The sequence below is a fragment of the Protopterus annectens genome, chromosome 1.part2, assembly GCF_019279795.1.
Source record: "Protopterus annectens isolate FY-2018-M chromosome 1.part2, PAN1.0, whole genome shotgun sequence".
Lineage (NCBI taxonomy): Eukaryota > Metazoa > Chordata > Ceratodontiformes > Protopteridae > Protopterus > Protopterus annectens.
This window is the reverse complement of record NC_056727.1, coordinates 739814675-739839824: the sequence shown is the minus strand read 5'-3', so window position 1 is coordinate 739839824 and position 25150 is coordinate 739814675. Positions and strand designations below refer to the sequence as shown.

The 25150-nt window shown below is 38.1% G+C and overlaps 1 protein-coding gene across 4 annotated transcripts in view; it reads left to right on the top strand.

Annotated features, from left to right (window-relative positions):
* LOC122791085 (gap junction alpha-4 protein-like) overlaps positions 1-22174 on the top strand; it is a 77664-nt gene extending 55490 nt beyond the window's left edge. For all 4 annotated transcript variants that reach the window (XM_044058866.1, XM_044058886.1, XM_044058877.1 and 1 more), the window contains one exon: positions 20574-22174. In XM_044058866.1, coding sequence (XP_043914801.1) covers positions 20600-21631 — 1032 coding nt within the window. In that variant the 5' untranslated portion in view covers positions 20574-20599 and the 3' untranslated portion in view covers positions 21632-22174. The remainder of the gene's footprint in view (positions 1-20573) is intronic.
* The last annotated feature ends 2976 nt before the right edge of the window (positions 22175-25150 follow it).

The window sequence follows — 25150 nt, the reverse complement described above, 5'->3', positions numbered from 1 at the left end:
CATATATATCTAAAGCTAGTGAGGTTGTACTTCATTGGCCTAAATGTGCCCATAAAGACTTAAAAAGTAAAAATAAATAGCCCCAGTCATCCAGAAGTCATGTAGTTGAAACACTGCACATCATTAAGGGGTCAACTGCATATATGCCATGAGCCATCACGACAGGAGGTTTGACTCTAGCCTGGCTGGGTTTTTCTTGCAGCTTTTACTGAATGGTTTGTCTGTGTGACCTTTTTAATCTTTGTTTTAGATGTCGTTTGGGACATTTTGCGGCACCTTAATATTTATGTACATGAGGCTTATTTTAGACTCTCTGTTTCTTAAGTATAGCCAAGTAATTCACTAATGCTGTATTGATAAGGTCACTAAAAAGGCAGAAACATGCATGCCTACAACTAGTGGGGTTTGATATTTATTAGCCTGAATGTATCCATAAAGGCTTGAAAAGTAAAAAGTCATAGGCATTCAGAAAACATGTAACTGAAACATTGTATGTCCTTAAGGTATCATTTTATATATATATATATATATATATATATATATATATATATATATATATATATGTATCCCATGGACCCATATAGCTTGGCCGGATAATTTATGCAGTTTTTACTGTATGAAATACTACTCAGAACAATATTTACTTTATATACAATCAGCTGTAAACCTTTAATTTCAACTGTCATTGTCCTTTCTTATATAAAAATTGTGCTGAAAAAGTGATAGAAGATAGAAAATATTATAAATAACCATTGATATGCTTAGTTGTAATTCTGTTATCAGCATTTAATATAACAGTATGTAGTTATAGTTTTAAAAAAAAAATCTTACTTAAATCATTTATTTTGGAGGGTTATGTGTTTTCATCTCATCAGAACATTGAATTGTTGAATTTGGTTATTAACTTCATTTGAGATCATGTCTTTATCCTGTTAAAATAGGTACTGTGTATAACATTTGATGAATATATCCTAGTTACTAGACTATAATATGAAAAATATAACGATTTTAGGGAAGGATGTAAAGAGTGAAAAAGTAGAAAGGTGCCAGATGTACTAATATGAATGAATAAATGGTATTCAGACTTCAGAATATAGAAATCTTTGTTGCAAGAATATTTTGAGGGCGTATTACTCAGACCCTTGGTATGATTTGCTAGGCTATTAATTAATATCATTAAAAAAGTGACAAGAAAGATTTGCTGATACCTGAGTTTGGTCAGATGTCCTGTGGTTGCTGTAGTTAAATAAATTACCAGTTAAAGCTTTAATGTTATATAAACATGAAGAAGAAGAAAAATATGTACTTTGTGTAATGTAGCTGTAACTGGTCAACAGATATTTTTAGAATGTGAAAGAGTGATAAGCTTTGGGGCCCTTACTTCTACAGAATTGCACATTTTGCAATTTAAAACTATTAATACAAGTATGGAGAGTTACATAATGATGAACCATTACTGAGATGAGACAATGATTAGTTAGATAAAAATGTTGAATCCTTTTGTGGTTTATCTAGAATGTCAAAACTGAAGAGGATTTAATATTTAGAAGTGAAGATGTAAAGATATAAAATAACATTTTGATTGTGACAAAAAAGGGTGAGGGATTGGCTGAGACATGCCATGCTTTACTGGTCATTTCTTGTTAATTTAATTTTCTTTCCTTGCATATATGTATGTATGCATTGTTTATTAAGGGAAAGATTGTTTTTTTTTTATTATTTCATTGTATATATGATTTGTTGTTATATATTCGATTTATTTGCAACCAAGTTCCCCTAGTCTGGATTGTTGCACAGATTGCATTATTTCTAACAAAGTACATACAATCTGGATTGGTCATAGGGGAAAGACCCAAGATGGAGGAAGATGCAGTATGTAATATCGTGTCTGAGCAATCCATTAAAGGTTAATATTATTGCTAAATTTTACCAATTTGTTGTGTCTTTCGGCTTTTCCTGGTTAGGGGTCGCCACAGCGGAACTCCGGTCCACTAATGATTGGTAGTTGATTTTTACATGCCGAGTTACCAGCCCTGATGCACAACCTTCAACGAAGGTACGCCCATTCACACATGTCTCCAAGCAGAAGACGCTTTAGCTGAGAATCGAACCAGACAGCGTCTTACTATGAGGTGACAACGCTACCACAGCACCACCACCATGGACTTTACCAATAACATTGTTAAAAAAAAAAAAAAAAAAAAAAAAAAAAAACAGGAGTTAAAATTAGGAAGTTTCAGAGGAATTGTTTCAGGGTGATGTTTGGTTGGAGAGTAAAGATGAATCCAAAACAAATTGTAATGAGAGTACAGGCTAGGCAAGTGTGTTGGATGAAGTTGAACCAGTTAATAAACTGTAACTTCTTGAGTTGATTATAACTTACTAACGTTTGAGTTGGAGCAGATGAAAGGAGAAGTAGTCAGCCATGCAGCTGACAGCTAAACTGGAAAGATTTGGCAGAATATAGAGGACACATCAGCTCTGACTTTAGGGAGCAGCAGTTTTTATTATTAGTACATGTTTTAGATCAGGAAGACATAAACAATTGTAGTTGTAAATGAAAATAGAAGGCAAAAGCAAATCTAGAAAGAAAATGGCATTTTGTAAGGTTACTATTTAACAATGGAACTGTTTTAGATAGGCTTTATTCATGCTTAGGCTGATTCCATACTATATCAAAGAATGGAAACTACTGAAATTTCATTTGAATCATTGCCAGCTTTGTTTCATAATTTACCATTATACCATGACCCTCCATTAATATTCCAAAACGTGCATGCTGATTGGCCAGCGTGCACGTTGTAAATTGACTTATACTAATGGAAAAAGGTCTGGTCGCCCGGACTTTTTCCATTAGTATAAGTCTCTTTTAAAACACTGTCTCGCTATGTTAAAAGAGTTTAACATAGCGACACAGGTTTAAAAAAAGCAACGGAGATCTCCGTTGCTTTTTTAAAGCTGTCTCGCTATGTTAAACTCCTTTAACATAGCAACACAGTGTGTAAAAAGCAACGGAGATCTTGCTTTCTCCGTTGCTTTTTTTAAAACCTGTCTCGCTATGTTAAATGGGTTTAACATAGTGAGACAGCTTTAAAATAAGCAACGGAGATCTCCGTTGCTTATTTTAAAGCTGTCTCGCTATGTTAAACCCATTTAACATAGCGAAACAGTAAAAAGCAATGGAGATCTTGCTTTCTCCGTTGCTTTTGGCCACAGCTCTGATGTACTGCATAGGCATGCGCAATACATCAGAACTGCCGCGGATACCAGACAGCTGCGGAAGGGCAGCAGAGGCATTATACAATGCCATTATTTAAGAAAAGTAATTATTTATTTTCTTAAATAATGTCATAGTATAATAGCAATAACCCACTTCTGGATGTGGGTAATGCGGGATTTACCCACGGTTGTCTTTGTTTGGTCCCTCGGGCTTCGCCCTCGGGACCAAACCACGCCAACCGTGGGTAAATCCCGCATTATCCACACCCAGGCGTGGGTTATTGATATAATAAACAAGACTAAAGTCAATAAAATAACTATTTTACAATATTTATGCATTTAGGCTCAAAAATGACTACTTCTACAGTTTAGAATTGACAACTGACATGCTATAACAAGCAAGATGATATATAAACATATTTACAAGAGTGAGTAACAGTTTATGAAACCAGGATGATTAAGCATTTTAAGGTAGGTACATTTGAGTAGGCATACTTGGACTGATTTATGCATTAAAGAAAATAAGCTGGTTCGACTAAATAATATTATTACTATATATAATTCCAGAGTAATGTTAAGGAGTACTATACAACCAAAGGAGTGTTAGTTTTGTAATGGCTCCAGATAAGTGCGTGAATTACCTGAAGAAAAGTATGACGTGTTGAGGAAAATGTCTCACAAAAAGTAACTGCAAACCAATTTGCACAAAATGAGGTAGTCAAAGCCATTCTTGGTTTTATTTTACAAGGACTGTACAGTCCTGTACAAGATGCAGGTGAACTGATGCTAACAGATGGAATGACGATGATGTAGAACAAGGAAGAGTTTTCATATATAGTAAGGGATGCTACCCTGATGCTTTTGTCAACACAATCTGATGCAGAAAGTATGTATAAAATCACAAATGTAACTTCTGTTGAACTGAATAATAAATCTGAATTATTAGATGCAAAGGGTGAGGCAGACAATAAAACTAAGGAAGCTGTGGGTTAAAATCATGCAAGTTAAAGAAAACAGAAACAATAACTTTTCTACTGCACAATTTACATAAGTTAAAAAATTAACAGAACACATCAGAATTTGCATCAATTTAGTCATGCTCATGGGTGAGTACTAGGTAATCAGTCTACAGACCATTACAAGCCTTGGCAATAAACCCTATTTAAGAGTTCCTTCTTAACTCTAGTAGGACAAAATAACATAGGCTGGGGAAGAATTTGAGGCTGCCTATCCAATTATCTAAGTTTACCTTGAAGGCAGCAGGGGTGCTACTCTGACATGTAGAAGTTTGCTCTAGAGCACAGGAATATGTTAGGATAAGAAGCTATCATGCCAATGTGCCTTATCTATCTGCTAACATTCCTTTAAAAGAGTATTTGAGGTACCATTTGTTCTAGGAAGACTAGGGTATTAAATAGGGTTAGATCTTTCATGGCTTGTAAGGCTAGACACAGATCTCCATGGGGGAGCCTAAATAACAGAGAAAGGATTACCGTTCTCGCCTAATAACTAAAATTTGTGAGACCACTGATCTTTTTAGTTATGAATCTCTGAGATCTCTCATGTTGTTTATATGTTTACACAAATACATGACTTAAGATACATTATACTAAATAATGGGTCTGATGAAATACAAGCAAAGGAGAATTAAGCCTTTTTTGGATCTAGTGGAGATATGTGCAAATGAGGTGATCCAGGTAAAAGGCTTTATGAACTACTGTGGAGACATGATGGTCAAATTAAAAGTAATTTTCAACAAGAGTGCCTAGATCCCTTACAAGTGTCTGACTGGAGGGGTGCATCACCTATGTGGTAAAAGAAACTGTTTTCTTTACCAAAATTTATTTATTTTATTTAACATTTGCTTACTGAGAAAGTCAAAATTGGAACAAACCAATTTTCAGCAGAGGCCCGGGGAGAACCACTCCAGATACATGTCTTTGTAACATGGGATGAAACCCACACAAACTCAGGGAGGACGTGCAGACACCACATAGAAGGCCCAGCCAAGAATCGAACCAGAGAACCTCTTGCTGTGAGATGGCTATGCAAACTGCAGCACTGTGCCATCGAAACGAAATATGCTACATTTTTTAGATTTAATTTGAGATCATTGCCCTTGCACCAATTGTTAACATAGTCTAACCCATGGTAGAGCAATTGTGAGTCAGCTGTAGATCGAATAAAAACATCCAGTTTATGTCTGTCTGCAAACTTAGTTAAACATAAACCAGAAGTGCTGGCCTGAAGGTCTGAGAAATAGATGTCATATAGGAGAGGACACAAAACTGAACCATGTGGTACACCACTGGCAATATTTTTTTTTCTTTCAGAAGTGACACCAGCAACACTAGCTACATGGGTTCTCTCAGACAACCAGTTAGCTATCCACCTTACAATATAAGAATTTATATTCAGATTTACAAGTCTGTCAATAATGCCTGCATGGGAAATAATGTCAAAGGCCTTGATCTTGTCTAGATGTGCCTTATGCACTGCATTACCACTATCCACTCCTTTGGTTACTTTTTCAAAGAAATTAATAAGGTTAAAAGAGGCAGAACCCTCCTTTGACAAAACCAAATTGATGAGAGTCTGGAGGTTAAGAGATTTTCAATGCTAGACAAATCAGGTCTGAGATAATGTGCTCCTTAGCGTTACATATGTGGCTAGTGAGACTAATTGGTCTATAGTTACCAAGGTCCATGGTTGGGCCACCCTTGTATAATGGCATTACAATTTTTGTTTTCCATGCTTCAGGGATGTAACCAGTGAAGAGGCTTATATTAAAGTGGCTAAGGTGGGGTTCAGAAAAGCCATATTTAGAAATGATACTTGGGCAACCTGGCATGTTGTCAGGGCCCATGAATGAAGTATTCTTAGATTTTGAGAGGGCTGTGAGACCTTATTCCATAGAATTAGAGGGGGAGGCTGGGATTGTGGAATCTGTGGAATCGCTGTTACTGTGTGTAAAATAAAATTCACACCAAATGTGTTGGCTAGGATATTAGCAATTTTCTTTGGGTCAGAATGTGCAGTATTACAGCAGACAAGCTTGAGACATTGTTGCATGTTACTTCATAACTTCCTGACATAGTTAAAGAAAGATTTGTAGTTATTTTTAGTTTTTCTGGCTACTTTAGTTTATAATCAGCTTTGAGCTTCCTAATGTTTCCCTTAAGCTGTTTGTTAGTTTGCTTAAGTAATGTTGTTAAGGTAGGTAGAATGAGACCTTTTAATAACATTAAGCAGGTTTTTCTTTTATTATATAATTTATTTATATGGGTATTTCACCACAGTGAGTAGTATCTGAACACAGAGTGAATTACTGGGGAAATATCACCAGTTTTAAAGGAAGAGGTCAGTGAATTATGATTTGATTTAACAGGGCATGATGATACATATGGAGTTTTTCAAGAAGTGGCCATATTTGTGAGGATTAGATCCAGGATATTGGGGCACCTACTTGGATGGTTAGTTATTTGTTGAAGAGAGTTAACATTTATAATGTCAAGGAAATGCTGGAGATGCCAGCCATTGGCAGTGTTGGTCATTCAGCTTATTGATGGATACTTGAAGCCCCCCATAGTAAGGTCTTGGGTTTAATGAGAATTTCAACTAATGCATTAAGACTGTATGCTGAGAAGGGGACATAAAGGGTGTTCTATACCTAGTTATGAAGTGATTTGTCTGGTATTTAAACCCTGTGTCTGCATGGTGCTGTGGTTGTTTTTACCAGGCTGAGGAGTGGTGATTCATTACTATGAAAAAGCAGAAATTCCCTGAGGCTCCAAGAGCAGAAGTTTTTTTTTTTTACATTTATTTCATTGACTTGCACTTCTTAATGCTTATAGTTGTGCTATACAGCAAATCTATTACATTTTGCACTATTATAATTTTTTTTTTTACTGTTTCACTGCATTCTGTACTGTTTTATACTGTTTTAACTATATTTAATTGCTAGATAGTGTTTCATTACTCTAACTGCATTTTTATTGAATTACTTAACTGCTAACTGCTTTTTCATACTGATAGTTGTATTTTCTGTTTGTGAGTGATCTATCTGTGCTTTTCTGTGCATTTTTGTGAGGTTTCTTTGTTCTAGTCAGGTAGCATAGTCTGGATAGAAGCCTGCTGTTATCCAGGCCTGGTTGTTTTGCTTGTTGAGTTTCCGGCAGCCATCTTCTGCTGGTAGTGTCTTGTTTTCACTGGTAGTGAGAGTAACATAGTTGCGTGACCTTCTCTGCATGAGTAATTGGTTGAAAGAGCAGGGGCTAGCAGGATTGGGTAGTAATTCGAGCTTCTAGATTCTTCTGGTATTTATACCCTGTGTTTGCAGGGCGTTGCACTTGTTTCTCATTGCACAGTGCCGCTGCACTGTTTTAACCCATTTAAAGGTATCTCAGTTGCATTTTTTTCCTTTATCAGCACTCCTGTGTAACTGATGCCCTTCCTTGCAACTACTGTGTTTTTATCCAGCCCTACTCACACCTATAGGTACACTATTCTGATAGTACATTCTCTACCATCCTTGACCTCTCTTCCAAAGATTCTGACAACCATGGACAGACAATTTCCTGTTGTTTCTCCTGCTAGTCTTGTTGATATGGGCATCCTGAGACAGTGTAGGAACTGCCTCACATACATGGACAACTCTTTTCTTCCAGCACCTAGGAACACAATATGTGAGAGATGCAATTACATTAAGAACCTTGAATCCTTGCTGTCCCAATCACAAGCCAGTACATCTAGCACTGAGACGGTTGTCTGCACAAACACTACAAATGAACACCACACCTCTAACACCACCTACACCTGTACAATACATTCCTACATATGTGGAAGTTCTCAACAAAAACATACCTAAACAAAAGAGACCTCCGAGGCAAAAACACACACGCACATCACAACCCACCGCACCAAACACCACACATAGTACACATGCCTGTGTCACACAGCCTCTAAGGCCCAGCCACAGACCCAACATACTAGCCATAGGAAACTCTATCATGAGAAACACAGATGTGGTCCTCATCATGCTAGACAAGGGGAAAGTCAGTTGCTTGTCAGATGCTAGAATCTGCCATATCAGTCACACACTCAAGTCTCTCAACAACAGGTACTGTTATGACTTTGTCATAGTCCATGTTGGGGAGAATGACTTGAGATGTACCTCCCTGGACTATATGAAGAGAGACATGACTGAGCTCACTGAGTATGTGTCCCAGGCAGGTATGTCCCTAGCCTTAAGCAGCATCCTACTGTCACCCAGAATGATGCCTCAGTACAAACAGGAAATTATTGATTTTAACAATTGGCTTAGTTTCTGGTGTCATTCCAAGGGGATCCAGTACCTGACAGCCTGGGAGGACATGATTGACAGACCACTATGATTTGCTAAAGATAGCCTTCATCTGTCTTCCCTGGGCTTCAGGCTTCTGACAAAGGCTCTTGCTTCCCCCATAGTGCCTTTTTTAGGCAAAGTCATGAGGACAAAATTACCAACGTGAAAAATTCTTCTAAACAAAATTTAAAGGTCATGCTGCTAAAACACTAGGAGTCTTAACACAAAACTGCACTCATTGCAAGCATTCCTCACACTGGAAGATGCTGACATTTGTGCAATCACTGAAACCTGGTTCAAAGCTGTGGAGAGCACCCCAGTCTTACCAGGTTACTTGTCCTACCATACTTTCAGATCCCAAACAGAGGGCTACAAAGTCAAAGGAGGTGGAGTTTCAATATTTATCAAAGATATACACACCTCCAGGCTGGTCAAACTGTATGACACACAGGATACACTCCAGGTGCAGTTAACTATTGACAAAACACCTATTAAAATCATAGCTAGCTACAGACCCCCAACCATGACTCAGAAGGCCCACTCCACCTATCTGGACTTACTTGAATCCATCAAGATTCAACCCTCTATCCTTATCCTGGGCGACTTTAACTACCCAACCATAGAGTGGAAGACCTATTCTGGCTCAAACATGAATGCCCAGAAATTCCTCGACCTTGCCAATGCCAATGCATTGGATCAGCTGGTCAACACCACGACAAGGGGTGAAAATATCCTGGATCTGGTACTAACCAACGTGAGTAGCCACTGTAACACCCATATAGTGTCATCCTCCTTGGTAAGAACTGACCATAAAGCAATCACTTTCAAAGTCACCATCTCCCCTGACCCTCCCTTGCCAGGGTCAAACAAAAAAACTTTTCCAAAGCTGACTACAACCTCTGGAGAGCAGGTATGAGCAGCTTCACAGCCACCATCCTTTCAGTTGAATCAAGCACTAATGTCCAAGCCTACACCAAAAAAAACTATATGAGCACCTATATAACTGCATGGACTCAACAATACCTGACAGGACCAAATCATCTTCCTCAAGGAAGAGTACACTGTCTGGTGGACAGTAGCAATAAACAGACTCTACAATAAAGGGAAAAACTTGCTGTCCAGGACCAAGACGGAGCAAGTGCCAAGCTGGAAGGAATCTCTCCTTTGTCTGAAGAAGCAAATAAGGTCACTGGTGAAATCCTTTAAGGCTAACTTCGAGTCCAAATTAGCCACATCCACGAAGGACAATCACAAGGCACTTCTTTGCATACATCCACAATCTCAAAAGTAACTTCCAAATCTGCTCAGAATTGCTGGTCAAGAATACCACATACACAAACATCATAGATATAGCCAACCTGCTGACAGACAAGTTCAGTGAAAATTTCACCCCCCTGTTCTTCCCATCAGTAAACCAGGACATCCCCAGCACATGCTCCCCTCCCCTCATCACCAGAGAGCAGGTTATTAATGCCCTCTAAAAAGCAAAAAAATACAGCCTCCATGAGACCCGACAACATACCTGGCTGTGTTCTACATGAACTCAGGCAAGAGCTCTCAGCACCAGTAGGCACCCTATTCAACCAAAGCCTGTGCACTGGCTTTGTCCCAACCGTAAGAAGGACAGCCACTGTCATCCCTCTGCACAAAGGTGGAGCATCCACCGACTCAGGCAATTATAAGCTCATCAGCCTAACTAGCTTGATCTGCAAGCCCATGGAATGCATTATCATGGACCTTATAAACAAGGACATTGGAAACCTCCAAACAGTTGATCCCACACAGTTCTGTTTTGTCAAAGACAAATCATGCCTGTTAAACTTGGTCACCTTCTTCAAAACAGTCACCAAAGCCATGGATGAGGACAAGACAGTGCACACCACCTACCTTGACCTAGCCAAAGCCTTTGACACTATTCCCCACTCGTGCATAATAGATAAACTCCCCCAGCTAGGCATCAACCCATATTATAGGATCATATGAGGTTACTAGGCTATTGGCCCTGAGGCCCTTATAAGCTTAGCCAAGAGTTTTGCCCATGTTTAGACAAGTCAGTACCCAGAGCCCCTGTCCAGCAGGGACACAGGTGGAATCCCAGGGGTGTATTTTCTGTTTTCCATCCAGTTATCCAGGTTACACTTAAAAAGGGATAATGAGGTACTCTGCTTGATGTGGAGAGGGACTCTATTCCACAGATGGGGGGAAGTCTCTGGGACACAAATCTTTTTGCCAACAAGTCCTATTGATATCACAGACCAGGTTGAGGTTGCATGTGCAGGTTACTTGAGTGGAGCTTGACTTGTGGATATGCAGCAGTCCCAGCAAGGTGGGGTCTGAGATTGCTTTGTATGCCAGACAGAGGTCACCTGAATCACCTCTGTGGAGTCTGTATGAAACTGAGTAGAAGGACAGGGCTTTTAGCCTATCTGTATAGGGTAGGTGTTTGAAGCCCTGGATTCTCCTGGTGAGGAACCTCTATGGTCCCTCCAGCTGCTTCATGTGCTTTGTGAGGTACATGCTGAAGGGGGTGTTGTACTCAATAATTGGCCTTATAAGGGAAGAATACAGGGATGTTATGACCTCTATGTCCCGGGATGAGATACCCTTACTTGTGAGGTGGGTCATGTAGAAAGCTTTCCGTACAACGGAAGCAACATGGCGGTCAAAAGTCACGTTGCTATCAACCTGGCTGCCCAAATCCCTCACTACTAATTGTGTACTTAGGGCATTGTTATTAATGTGATAATATGTGGGGAAATCACTCTCCCAAAGGGGATGATGATGCATTTTTTGGCATTCAGCTTGAGGCAATGTTTCTGGCACCAGTCATTTGTTTGGGTGAGACCCTCTTGGAGGACGTCCACATCACTTGGGGAATTGATGACTGCACCTAGCTTGCAGTCATCTGCAAACTTGGTCAGCTAGAGCCCGCTGGTTTTGGCCTGCACCTCAGAGAAGTATATCCTGAATAACAGAGGCCCCAAGACCCATCCCTGGGGTATGCCACTCATTATGGGTCTACTGCTTAAGGTGGCTTCCCCTATTTTGATTAGGTGGGTTCTATCAGTGAGCCAGTTTGCTACCGATCTGGTAACATACAGATTGATGCCTAGTTAAGAGAGTTTATAAACTATGCCCGAGTGGGGAATAGTGTTGAAGGCTTTGGACAGGTCAAGGTAGGTGGTGTGCACCATCTTCCATGGCTTTGGTGACTGTCTCAAAGAAGTTGACCAGATTTAACAGACATAACCTCCCCTTGACAAAGCCAAACTGTGTGAGGTTGAGTGTTTGGAGGTTGCCACTGTCCCTGTTAATGAGATCCATGATAATCCATTCCATAGCCTTGCAGATCAGGCTAGTTAGGCTGTTGGGTCTATAATTTCCTGAATTGGTGGATGCTCCACCTTTATGTAAAGGGATGACAGTGGCTGTCCTCCACTCAGCTGGGACAAAGCCGGTACTCAGGCTTTGGTTGAATAGGGTGCCTAACAGTGCTGCAAGTTCATGCCTGAGTTCATGTAGTATGCAGCCTGGGATGTTATCGGGTCTTATGGAGGTTGTATTTTTTGTCTTTGAGAGGGCAGTGATGACCTATTTCCTAGAGATAAGGGGTGGGGGGCAGGTACTGGGAATGTCCTGACTTGCTAATGGGGGGATAGAGGAGAATGTTTTCACTTATTCTGTCAGCTAGTAGATTGGCTATATCTCCAGCATTTGTGCATGTGGTGCCCTTGACCACCAGTTCTGAACAGATCTGGGTACTTTCTTTGAGATTGCAGACATATGTGAAGAAGGCCTTATGGTTGTCTCTAGTAGATGTGGCCAATTTGGACTTGAAGTTGGCTTTAGAGGATTTCACTAGTGCTCTTATTTGCTTGTTCAGGCTAAGGAGAGATTGCTTCCAATTGGGCTCCTGCTCCTTCATGGTCCCCAACAGCAATTTTTTCCTTTTGTTATATAGTTTATTTATTGCAGATGTCCACCAGACAGGTTTACTCTTCCTTGCGGAGGATGATTTTGTGCTGTCAGGTATTCCTGATTCCATGCATCTATATAAATGCTTGTATAGTACTTTGGTGAAGATTTGGACATTGGTGCCAGTTCCAACAGTGGGGGAGGGGCTGTGAAGCTGTTTATACCATCTCTCAGGAGGTTGTACTCAACTTTGGAAAAGTTTTTTTGTTTGAACCTAGCTAGAGGGGGGGGGGGGGTCAGGGGAGATGGTGACTTTGAAAGTGACTGCTTTATGGTTGGATCTTACCAAGGAGGATGATAGGGTGCTGCAGTGGTTACTCATGTTGGTTGTATGTTACCAGACGGGTAGCTAACTGGCTCACTGATAGAACCCACTCAGTCAAAATAGTTGAAACCACCTCTATTAGTAGACCCATAACAAGCAGCATACCTCAAGGATCAGTCTTGGGGCCTCTACTGTTTGGGATATACTTTTCTGAGGTGCAAGCCAAAACCAGTGGTCTGTGGCCGAATAAGTTTGCAGATGACTGCAAGCTGGGCACTATCATAAATTCCCCTAGTGATATAAACATCCTCCAAGAGGGCCATAACCAAACTTAATGACTGGTGCCAGAAGCATGGCCTCAAACTGAATGCCAATAAATGCATCATTATCCCCTTTGGGGAAAATGGTGTCCTCACTAATTATCACATTAATAACAATGTACTAATCACTTAATCAGTCGGGACTTGGGCACCCAGGTTGATAGCAACCTGACTTCTGACCACCATGTTGCCTACGTTGTACAGAAGACTTTCTACATGACCCACCTCAAAATTTGGGGTATTTCATCCACAAACAAGGAGGTCATAACATCCCTGTACTCCTCCCTTATCAGGCCCATTATTGAGTACAATGCCCCCTTTGGCATGTACCTTGACAAGCACATGCATCAGCTGGAGAGACCACAGAGGTTCTTGTCCAAGAAAATTCAGAGTCTCAAACACCTATCATATACAGATAGGCTAAAAGCCCTGTCCCTCTACTCAGTCTCATACAAACTCCTCGAGGTGACCTGTATCTGGGATACAAGGCCATCTCAGATTCAGCCTTGATGGAGTTGCTGCATATCTGTAAGTCAAACTCCACTCACACAACCCACACACAAAGTCTCAACCTGTTCTGTGACATTACTAGAACTTGTTGGCGGAACAGATTTGTGATCGAACGACTTCCCCATCTGTGGAATAGAGTTCCTCTCCATGTCAAGCAGAGTACCTCACTAGCCCTCTTTAAGAGGAATCTGGACGACTGGATGGAAAACAGAAAATATACCCCTGGCATCCCACCTGTGTCCCTGCTGGACAGGGAAAACAGGTTGCTGACTTTGTGGGAACATGGGTGAAATTCTTGGCTAATCTTTTAAGGGCCTCCGGGCCAATAGCCTTGTATCACCCTATGAACCTATAATTTGTCTTGTTTATGATAATTAATTAATAATTAATTGTATTGAGATGACAGTGTGTACAGCTTTAAATGCATGCACATATATGTGTATATATATATATATATATATATATATATATAAAAAGTTGTTGCACCACTAAGACTGTTAAGTACCTTTAATGTATAGACGATCTTGTAGAGAGTTGCGAAGAAGAAGCTGTCACTGTGACTATCTGTGTTCTGAGTTTGCTGCCATTTCGTGTGAAATTAACACTGTATCATAACTTCAAATATGTGTGCAGTGCCATTTATAATAGTGAAAACTGGGTATTATTATGTGCATCATGGTATTAGTCCAGTGGGATACTTTTTAATTAAATAACTGAGAAATAAACTGTGCCAAACAGTTAAGAATATGCCATTCTTTTCAACCATAAAGCCCCAAAATAACAAAAAAACTAACAAAAATAGCCGAGTTCAACTCTCCTGAACCATTCAGTTTTGCAGACTCATTTGCCTGGGCATAATGGAGGCAGATAATTGCACACGTTTGAATTACATCGAAGCTTGTCAAAGAATGCAAAGAAATACATGTAATTACGCTATGTGCAAAGAAGTAGAAGCCATTTACAGTTTGTTTTCTGAAAGGCAGAGTCTTACATATGAGTCAATGATAAATGAACTCAATGAAGATTTTGTGCAAAAAAGGGCAGTTGTTCACGATAATGTATTCTTTCAGAAATGTGGTCAAACTAAAGAGAAGTCTGTTGAAGATTTTGTGGGACACTTAGATGAACTGTTTAGAATTATGGGTCTAACCAGTCAAAGGATGATCAGATTAGATATGAATACTGATAAAGCCTGGTGATACTTCTGTCACAAGCATTACAGCTAGAAGTGAATTAAACTTTGGTCAAGGCAATGCAAATTGCTAAAGAGGTTGAGCTTGTAAAGAGAAAACATGCTAACATGAATACAACAAATTTTATGGGTAAGTAAAATGCAAAGAAAATGGCAGGTTCAGTAAAAAGCATGACTTTGGCTAAAGTAAGTGACTATATGAGCACAGTGAATTCAAGCTTAGCAAATGCACCAGATGTAACTATTCACATAGTGGGTCATCACAGCAGTGTGCCATAGCTTACAAAAGGTGTAACAGATGCAACAAGATGGGGCAATTTGTTCTTGTGTGTAAAATTAAGCTAGTAAAAAAGTAACCACTGAGAAAAGTTAAAAAAAAAATTTTCTTGGGTTCTGTGACTGCTGTGTTGAATACTATATCAGACAACTCACAATACATGGAACCCCAGTAAGCTCTAGAGTACGCTCTAAAATAGATGTTATTGTAGTATCACATGACACTTGTTGAAGCACAGTGAAATCATCCCCAGCTGCATGAGGCTGAAACAGAAATATATTGCCCTGCAGGTATACTTAGGTGTACAGAAAGATTCCTAGCAATGTCTCTGTGGAACAGGGTGCAAGTATAAACTTTGGATCTATGTGCAGGACAGTCCATACATAAATAACCTGCTTAGTAAAACTATGGCATGTGAAAGGGGCTGATTGCTAAAATAAATGAAATGAAATGTGTTTGGAGGAGCAGGTCTGCTTAACTGTGAACTAGTAAAGATAAGTATAAAGCTTAAATGGATCCTGTCTGCCTTGCCCATACCCAAGAGTACCATTTGCAATGGTCTCTAAAGTAAAGATAGAACTCAAGCATATGCAAGCACTTGGTGTGACTACATATGTAAATAAAGCAAATGAATGGTGGGCACCAATGGTTTGGTTATGAAAAAATGGCAAAGTCAGAATATGTGTTGAATTAAAGTAAGTTAAATGATGCATTTAATAATGCAGTTAAGAGTGAGAAAAGGTCATTTTACTTACCTTAGAGGATATTACACCTAAGCTAGTTAGTGCCAGAGTGCTTTCCACTTTCAAGTGGGTTTTGTCAAACAGACATACTTAAAAGTTAATAAAGTTTATGACTTCATCTGAAAGGTTTTGTTTCAAAAGACTGCCCTTTGTTATAACTTTATCACACGAAATATTTTCAAAGTAAGATGAGCAATCTGTTGAAAGGGCATAAAGGTGTTGCTGCTACCACAGGTGGTGTACTAGTATTTGATCCGGATTAAAAAAGAAATCAGTTGCGATGAGATTAAAGGCAGTGCTCCAAACTATTAAAAACTGCAGCATGAAAATGCATAGAGGAAAATACAGCTTTGGAAAGTCTGAAATGCAGTATTCAGCATAATTCCTAATCAAGCCAGAATAAAGCAAGGACAAAGTCATAGCATAGCTAAAAGGTCCAACCCATGAAACTGAACTATTTTAGGCCCATGGCCTGATAAGTTACCTGGGCAGGTTTGTACAATATCTGTCCACAGGGATGTCTCCACTGAGAGATTTACTAAATAATGATGTATCCTGGACATTTGGAAATGCTCAGGCCCAAGTTTTCAACAGAGTTAAGCAAATGCTGATGTCTGCTCAGTGCTCACCTATTATGACATCAGCAGGCCAACAGGTGTGAATGCCAATGCCAGTAGCTATGATGTAGGTGTTGATTTACTGTTAATGCTAATATATGCCGAACAAAGATATTCACAAAGAGATAAAGAGAGCGCTTTTCAAGTGCATAGACATGTGAGATTCTCAAGATACCTGTTGTAGCTAGAGAGCTTTCGACTCCAATCTGACCACACACCACTGGTTCCACTGATTCAGTCCTATGATTTGGACAAAGATATCACTAAGATGCTTTCTCTGAGTCTGAGACTGAGATCTTTCAATGCCAGAGCAATCCATGTGCCTGCAAAGCAATTGTGGTCAACATGTTGCTGAGAAACTCAAAAACTGAAAACATAAAACTCTTACCAAAGAAGATGCTGTTGCCATACCTCTCAACCTCTTAGAGCAAGAAATCTGGACTAAGCCATAAATAAAAGTGGAACAAAGCCCCAAAAATAGGGAACATTTTTAAATATTGCTCTTACAAACTTATAAAGTTGATGGAATGATTTTGCATTTGCTTGAATTTTCTGAAGAGTATGAAGTTGGAAACTCAAATGTCTGTCACTATTTTCCAACTTCAGTCATTAATGATTTGCCACTAATTTGCCAGAAAAGCACAATTTTATGAAAAACTGACCAAAAACATGAGGCAAAAATCTGGACATTCTGGGAAAATCTTTACAGTTGAGAGGTATGCGCTATGTGCAAGGCATTATGAAAACTACAAAAGACACAAAAGTCTAGAACAAGCTATCAAATATGACAGTAAGTTGCAAGTAATCATTAAATGTGTAAGGGATGGGTGGCCTAATTGTGGGACAAAAACACAGACGCATCATTTGAAGTACAAATAGAACATCATCAGAGAGCAAGTGTTTTGAAAACAATGGTTTGCTACTGTAGTGAAAAAGAACTGTTGTACCTTCTTCATTGTCAACTAAATTGCTAAAACAAATACATGAAATACATCAAGGCCTAAGTGTCTTAAAACAGCCAAGATGTCTGTATGGTGGCCCACTATCAATACAGACATTGCAAAGCTTATGTCAACATGCCAGATTTGTACAAATATTAACCATCTTGAGGAGACAGACATTACTTAAAACTCCTTTACTACAAGGTCCTTGGCAGAAAGTCACTGCTGACATCTGAGTTCAAAGGGAAGAACTGCCTTGTACAAATTGACTGTTACTCTTGAAATGCAGAAATACTTTGGTCAACCATGACTATCCAATAAATTATTGTCAAACTTAATACAATTTTGCCATTTACAGAGTACCTGTCAAACTAATCACAGATAATGGTATACCGTTTGCATCTACAGAGTTCCAGCAATTTGCTGAGAACAATAGCGTCATGCGTGGTATGTTAAGTCTTCACCATCCCAGGCCCAATGGATCTGCTGACAGAGTGCTTTAAACTGCTAAAAGTTTCTTTGTCATCTTCATGGTACTGCACCCAGTGCTATGCTAATGCTTGGAAGACAAATTACGACTAGTAAACCTATGCTGGAATTCAAAATTCAACCAAAGACTATTTCAGTTGAATGTCTTGAGAAATTGCCAAAAAAGCAAATGATTCTTGCAAGCATTTTGATGAAAGGAAATATACCTCCCAAACTCTACCTGTCCTTCATCCAGGCTAACTAATGCATCTAATATAAGGGGAAGAGAGAAAGTGGGAGATGGTATTGAAGTACAAGAACAGATGATCCACAGTTCTATAAGCTGTAAATGGATGATGCTACCATTTTGAGACATAATCAGAGACATATCCAGGCCATTCTTGAGGGGTGTCAGCATGACATTCACATATCATAGACCCACGCCTAAGTGTTTAAACCAAGGATGATGAGATCCATAGCTAACTGAAATATTCCATTTTCATCAACAGCCCTGCCTCAGCCAGCTGTCTGAGATAAAGGTGGAAGTTTAAAATATGAAGTAAGTTATAAAGACACTCAGTGTATCTAAACCCAGATGTGACTGTTCCAAATGCTACTGGTGGAATGAAAGACACTAATAAAGACTCAAAACATTTTTATTGTTTATGTCTAACCTTCTTTTATCTATAAATTATTGTCCAGTGTGACTGACCAGCTGAGGCCATGAAGTGTGCTTCTAGCAGTATTATGAATGCAATTGCATCCATAGACAAATAAATGATTAATTATTTCACTTGAAATATTAAAGACAGTTAGTAAATTGTCTTTCTTTCTATGGAATGTTGCTTAATGCCCTAAAATGCTTTTGAACAAATAGTACCTGTTAAGATGTGCTTTAAAATATTTTTCTAAAGTGTCTGGTTTACATTCTAGAATATTAAATGTACGTATTAAAACATTTTGTAAATTTAGTACCATTTTCCAGAGTGATTTTGTTTTCTCTAGCTCCATTTTTAATGTACCCATGAGTTTTGGGTTTTTAATGCCTTGGCAGGAATGTACTCCAATTATAAATCCAATTAAAGTTCATGACTTTAGTACTGCTTCAGCCTTTGATGTTTGCTAAGAGTGCTCTTCTCAGCACCCACAATGTGCCCAGAAGTACCCCTTCTGCAGTTCATCCAGGGTTACATTTATTAGTAGCATATTTAAGCATGCTTGCAAATTCATTTTTATTAGTCCTGTTGTGCCTTCTGCTGCTGGATCTGCCTGGATATATTTACTCCACATTGCTCTCAGTTCTGTTTGCATCTCCTGGTATTTTCCTTGTACTTTTAAGACTGCTCATTGTCTATGATCTATACAGAGTCTTTCAGAGAACTGAGCAAACACATTGTAATTTGTGATTGGATCTTTGCTCTGAGTATGCTGCTGCCATTTTGTGTGGAATGAAAGCTTTATCATAACTTTGAATATATGTGTCTAGTGCCATTGTTAATAGCAAACAACATCACAACTTGGTCTTTGGTGAGCATCATAACAAATATAGTATTTGGTCATTATTTTTTTTTATTATAACAATGTTAAGACAAACTGACAGTCATACTTAATTTTTAAGTTTGTGTTACATATCACAACATCTATAGTCACAAATTAATTTCCCTTAATTCTGTTTGTAAGGGGGAATGCTGGTCTCTTAATATCCTCTCAGTGAGTTATAATGAGAGTGTTAAGGGCAGATGACACCCATCTTACCAACATAATTAAGAGAAAATATAAACTGTTATTGTTGATTCGGGCTATGTATCCCAAGTTATGAGAACATTGTTCTAAAAATCATGCAGTTGGTATGATGCTCCGATCCTCAAATCCTCTTTGGTGGGAGTGGCAATGCAACATTTTGCCAGTTGTAACTGTGTGTATATATATATATATATATATATATATATATATATATATATATATATATATATATGACTCATGCTCTGTGCAGGCTGACTAATGAGAAATCTTACACTGCAGGAGCTCTGAGGTATCCGGAACACCTTGATGTTAGGGTGCTTTTTATGTGAGAGCTAGATGATATAGAGTAACTTATGACAATACAGACACACATCTTAAAAGCATTACCTGAGGTGATACATGTTAATATATTAGTCTGCTTACAAGCCTCTAGACTGGTGAACATCATGTTCACACATCAAAATGTTTTATAAAATAAATACAATGTTGCAGATTAAAAATAAGTGATTGTTACGTATTCTCTTTTACTATAGCTATCTTTTCAAATTTTGTACATTAGCATGTTAAATACAACTACAGATTTCTAACTTCTTAAAAAGCTTTAAGGACCCTTCTGTTAGCCAATGCCTTCTAATGTTTTAAACTGACTTTCCTTGTCCCAATTCACGCTGCTGTTTGTCAGAAATTATTACAATGTATGTTTTAATGCATAAGAATATTACTCCAGTTTGTAAAAAAAATGCTGCATTTTGTTTTTGCATTTTACACTGATAGAGGACACCTTTAAAAACAGTTTACCTTATCATTTTCTCCAGTGAATAAATACAGTTGAGAACTTTTGATTTTTTCAGTATAGTTATGAAAACGAATGTGGCATGTATTTTCTTCTGTTATTTAATAAATTCAAGATAATATTCTCAAAAGGCTGTTCTGTAACTTCTTTGCATTTTATGTTTTAGATTTTCCAGTGCTATCTACAAAAGGAATGGGGGACTGGGGATTTCTGGAACAGCTTCTAGAAAAAACCCAGCGGCATCAAACCGTGATTGGGAATATTTGGCTCTCCATACTTTTCATCTTCAGAATTCTAATCCTTGGGCTTGCAGGAGAGTCTGTGTGGGGAGATGAGCAGTCTGACTACAAATGTAACACTATACAACCTGGGTGTCAAACTGTGTGTTATGACAAAGCATTCCCCATTTCCCACATCCGCTTCTGGGTCTTGCAGTTCCTGTTTGTGTCTTCTCCAACCCTATTGTATCTTGGACATGTAGCATGTGTAATAAAGAAAGAAGAGAAACTCAGACAAAAGGAGGAAGCGTTGAAATCATTGCAAACAAAAGATGAAAAGGTAGAACTCCTTCTACAGGAAGTAGACAGAAAGATTTCTAAGCTAAATGTTCAAGAAGATGGAAGAGTTAAGCTAAAAGGGGCCTTAATGTGTACATATATATGGATAACAATCTTCAAAGCTTTATTTGAAGCTGGTTTCTTATTTGGTCAGTGGTATTTATATGGATTTGTCATGGAGGCTGTTTATGTTTGCAAACGATTCCCATGCCCTCATCAAGTTGATTGTTTCATGTCCCGTCCTACTGAAAAGACCATTTTTATAATTTTTATGTTGGTAGTAGCTATTGTGTCACTCACCCTCAACTTATTAGAGCTTTTCTACTTGTTGATTAAGTGTCTGAGAGATAAAATTGAAACAAGATCCCCTAAGTTGACAAATCCACAGCTTGACAACCGCAAAACACCAAATGCACCATACAGTGAGAAAGAATATTTCTATTTACCAGAGATCAACAGTCCTCAGTATCAGAACTGCAATCGACTCTCAAGTGAGCAAAACTGGAACAACTTTAAGACTGAGCAAACACTAGCACAACAGAAGAGCAAAGACAACTTGCCCAGTCATGAGGCTACTCATGATATATTGGGCTTGTCACAATGTGTGCCTTATCAAAGTCTAGGGAATAAATCACAGTATGAAACACCCAGAAAGCAATATGTATAATCAATACAGAGAATTGTATATTTGAATTATGACTTTTTGAAATGGTTTTATAAAAACATCTAATCATTGTATACAAAGATCTAATTTATGGCTAATACTTTATATTTTTAAATCAATAACACACAACTTTGGCATAGTGTTAGCAGTCACTCTAAAACAAAAGACAACCTTTTCTGAACAGCGGTGGTAGACAAATGCATACCTTTCAGATGTCCCTGATTTTGCAGAATGTCCCTGATTTTGCAGAATGTCCCTGATTTTGCAGAATGTCCCTGATTTTGATTCATATTTTGCCCTGCCTCTCATAAATGTTTTGATTTTCTGATAAATTACTGAGGATTACAGTCAATAATTCAATATATTCAAGTTTCATACTTCATATTCTTAAAAAAATGCATATTGATGCAAAACCCATTGTTTTATTAACATTTTAAATGAACTAGAGTAATATTTACCAAAAATGTCCACAATTTTGGGCCTTGCCTGAACAAAGGAATTGAAGGGTATGGATGAATGCTGAATAAAAAAAAGTTGTTTGATTCATTTATTTGTTTTATATTCACCATGTCTACCTGGGCCTTTCTGTTCATATTGTTTTCACTCTGGAAACCTTAAACAGCAACTCAGAATACTATTCAACTGACCTGTTATTTTATCAGGTTTATTTTTTGAGTATGGAGGAGGCTTAGCGTGTGTTAGTCACATTTGAAAGTACCTTTACTTCATAGTTAATTTCATTTCACATTATACTCTTCACATTAAACATTCAAGTGGCTTTGTAAAGAGAGCTTTTTGAATGTTTCCTTTAATTGCTTACTTAGTTTTTCTCAGTAACCACACCCAAGAAATAACATCATGGTAGGCACTGAAAAAAAAAAAAAAAACATTTTACCCCTTTAGAGGAGCAGATTCTTACTTACATTGTGATTTCTCTATTACATCATCACACTATTTCAGTGTGCGATGTTCTATCTGCAAGACTTAGTTGATAATGTATCCTTCTCGGAAGTAAAAGACTCCTGCTGATGAATTTACCATGGAAATACAATAGCTTATACATTCATTTAGTCTGTGAGGGATTGTTTTTTCATAGACTCATAGATTAGTACTAGACTAACTGCCCTTGTGAGCCATTTTAAGCCTAGCCAATTATCCCTTGTGAGACTCAAACCTTGTACCTTGTGTTTGTAAGGCAAACACCTTAACCATTAGGCCACCCTCCCAATTATGCTATGACAGGGATCTTTAGCTCTAAGAAATGTTTCAAGGGACCATCCTTATGAACAACAATAAAATGCAAAACAATACAATTTCTGCATCAAAACTGCATAATTTTGTATTGAATATGGTAAGGAGGTTATATCCAACTGTACAGAATTATTACGTACACTTGCTTCAGAACATGACCAATATACTTTAAATGCAAGCTAACCCCTTAATATGTATACTGGCACCTGTCACAGAAAATAAAATACATTTCAACCTAATAATATATGATTCAGAATAAATATCAACCCATTGTCCCCTGTAAAAGCTAGCTGTCTCAGTGAGATTTTTCATGACATTAAATATAAACACAGCTTCAGCAGAGCAGAGTAGCATCACATAACAGAGCAAGGTAGCACTAAGCATATGGTGTTGCTGGCATGGCCGAGGGCGATATAATGTTTGCAGGTATACTACTGTGTTTTAGTGTTATGCACGTCCACATGCTGTAATATTACAGCAACATCTACCAATGCATCTGTATTGGCAGTGCAGTTTACAACACTTTAAAAATGCTTCATCTATCACTTTCCATATAATTTCACTAAGATGTATGCCTTTGTTTACAGCAATGGCAGAATTTTACTTGAGAATAATATACACACAGATTTCACAAAAAAAAAAAAAGAAAAAAATATTAAAGTATAATATGTAATATTTTATTATTTGTAGATGGAAGTGTAAGATTCTCATTTTTCACCATCTCACATTGTGTCGGTAAACTGCTGCTAGAATTTTTAAGGGAAGACTGTATAGTAAAACATTCTTTGCAGTACTGCACAACAGCCTTTTTCATCTTTTGCTAGATCATTTATGTACAGTTCAGAATATAAATTACATTTTTATCCACCAGTGGTCATACATAAAAATATTTTGATGCAGTCTAATTTGTGTGCAGAACTGATGCCTTGAGAAGTATAAAAGAACATTTTCTGCACTCACCAGACAAAAAGTCAGGAAAAACATTAGACTACAAGAAAAACTTCTCATTTCTTTGGAGAACATCTGTGAGAACCAGAATTTTTAGCTAATTTGATTGAAGACATCGATTCCTCCATCTGAATCACTGCAGGAGGATTCCTCTTTCCTTATGTTACAGTGACAAAAGAGCTAATTATCATAGTAGCAGGGGTAAAGGGGCTAGCCTGAGACTATGGGGGAAGGCTTTGCCTACCATAGTAAACCAATTTGTGGAATGCAATTTCAGTGACTTGGCTGTTGACTGAGAACACATTCAGATATTTTATTTTTTTTAAGAGAAAAGAATTCATAGGGTTTCTTTCAGAATCATCATACAGCTTGTTGAGTTTATTAATACTCACACAATGCCTCATTTCAGTCAAAGAAGAGTACAGTTGAATATAAACAAATATGGTACTTTTCCATTAAACCCCTACCACTTTGCACTGCTGTGTTTTGTCGGTATTGTGTTTAGAACCTGGAAGGTAAATTATCTCTGTACAGAAATCAGTTATTGGCCTAGTGAAAGTTATACGCAATTCTACCCCACCATTAAAGAAATCATAGGCAAATATTTGCACTCACTCACTTAATGTCAAAGCATGTACAGGCCCATAACAATTATTTTAAACACCACAGCAGGAACAAAAGGATTCCCCTTCCCACACATCTTTTGAGGGCTGCAAAACGAGGGAAAAAAAAAACAAAACAGAAAATACAATCCTTAATTCTTCAAAATTAATACACAGACATGCGCCAATCATTTCATCACAGGACAAAATTGCAGTACATATGCACTGGCATTTTTCTGGTTCCTAACAGTATTCTCCACTTTATTAATGTGGAAAGGGACAATTCAGTAAATGTAAAGTTCTTGTAAAGCACTTCAAATGCCAAACGCACAAGGCACATAGCTGTACTGATGCCAATATCTCCAATACAAGTTCTCTCAACCCCTAATTTCGTAAATAAGATTGGTTCTACCCACATAAAAGAAACTCATAAGCAATAGAAACCACCAAAGTGATGGCAACACAGACTCCTTAAAGAGCCTAGTGACAAAAAATAACTTTACAACACATAGTCGGGTGTTATTTTTTACGAATATGCCTCTGCAACGATGACAGGTGGTCAAAACGTGAATTATTCACTAAGTGCAACTAACTTTGCAGGAACACATCTATGCATCCCAGACACTGTATGCATTACGTAAACACTTTCGCATACAACTCATAACGTATAAAACCAACGTGTAAGGTCTAATCTACTGAATAAATAATTAGCTGTCAAAAC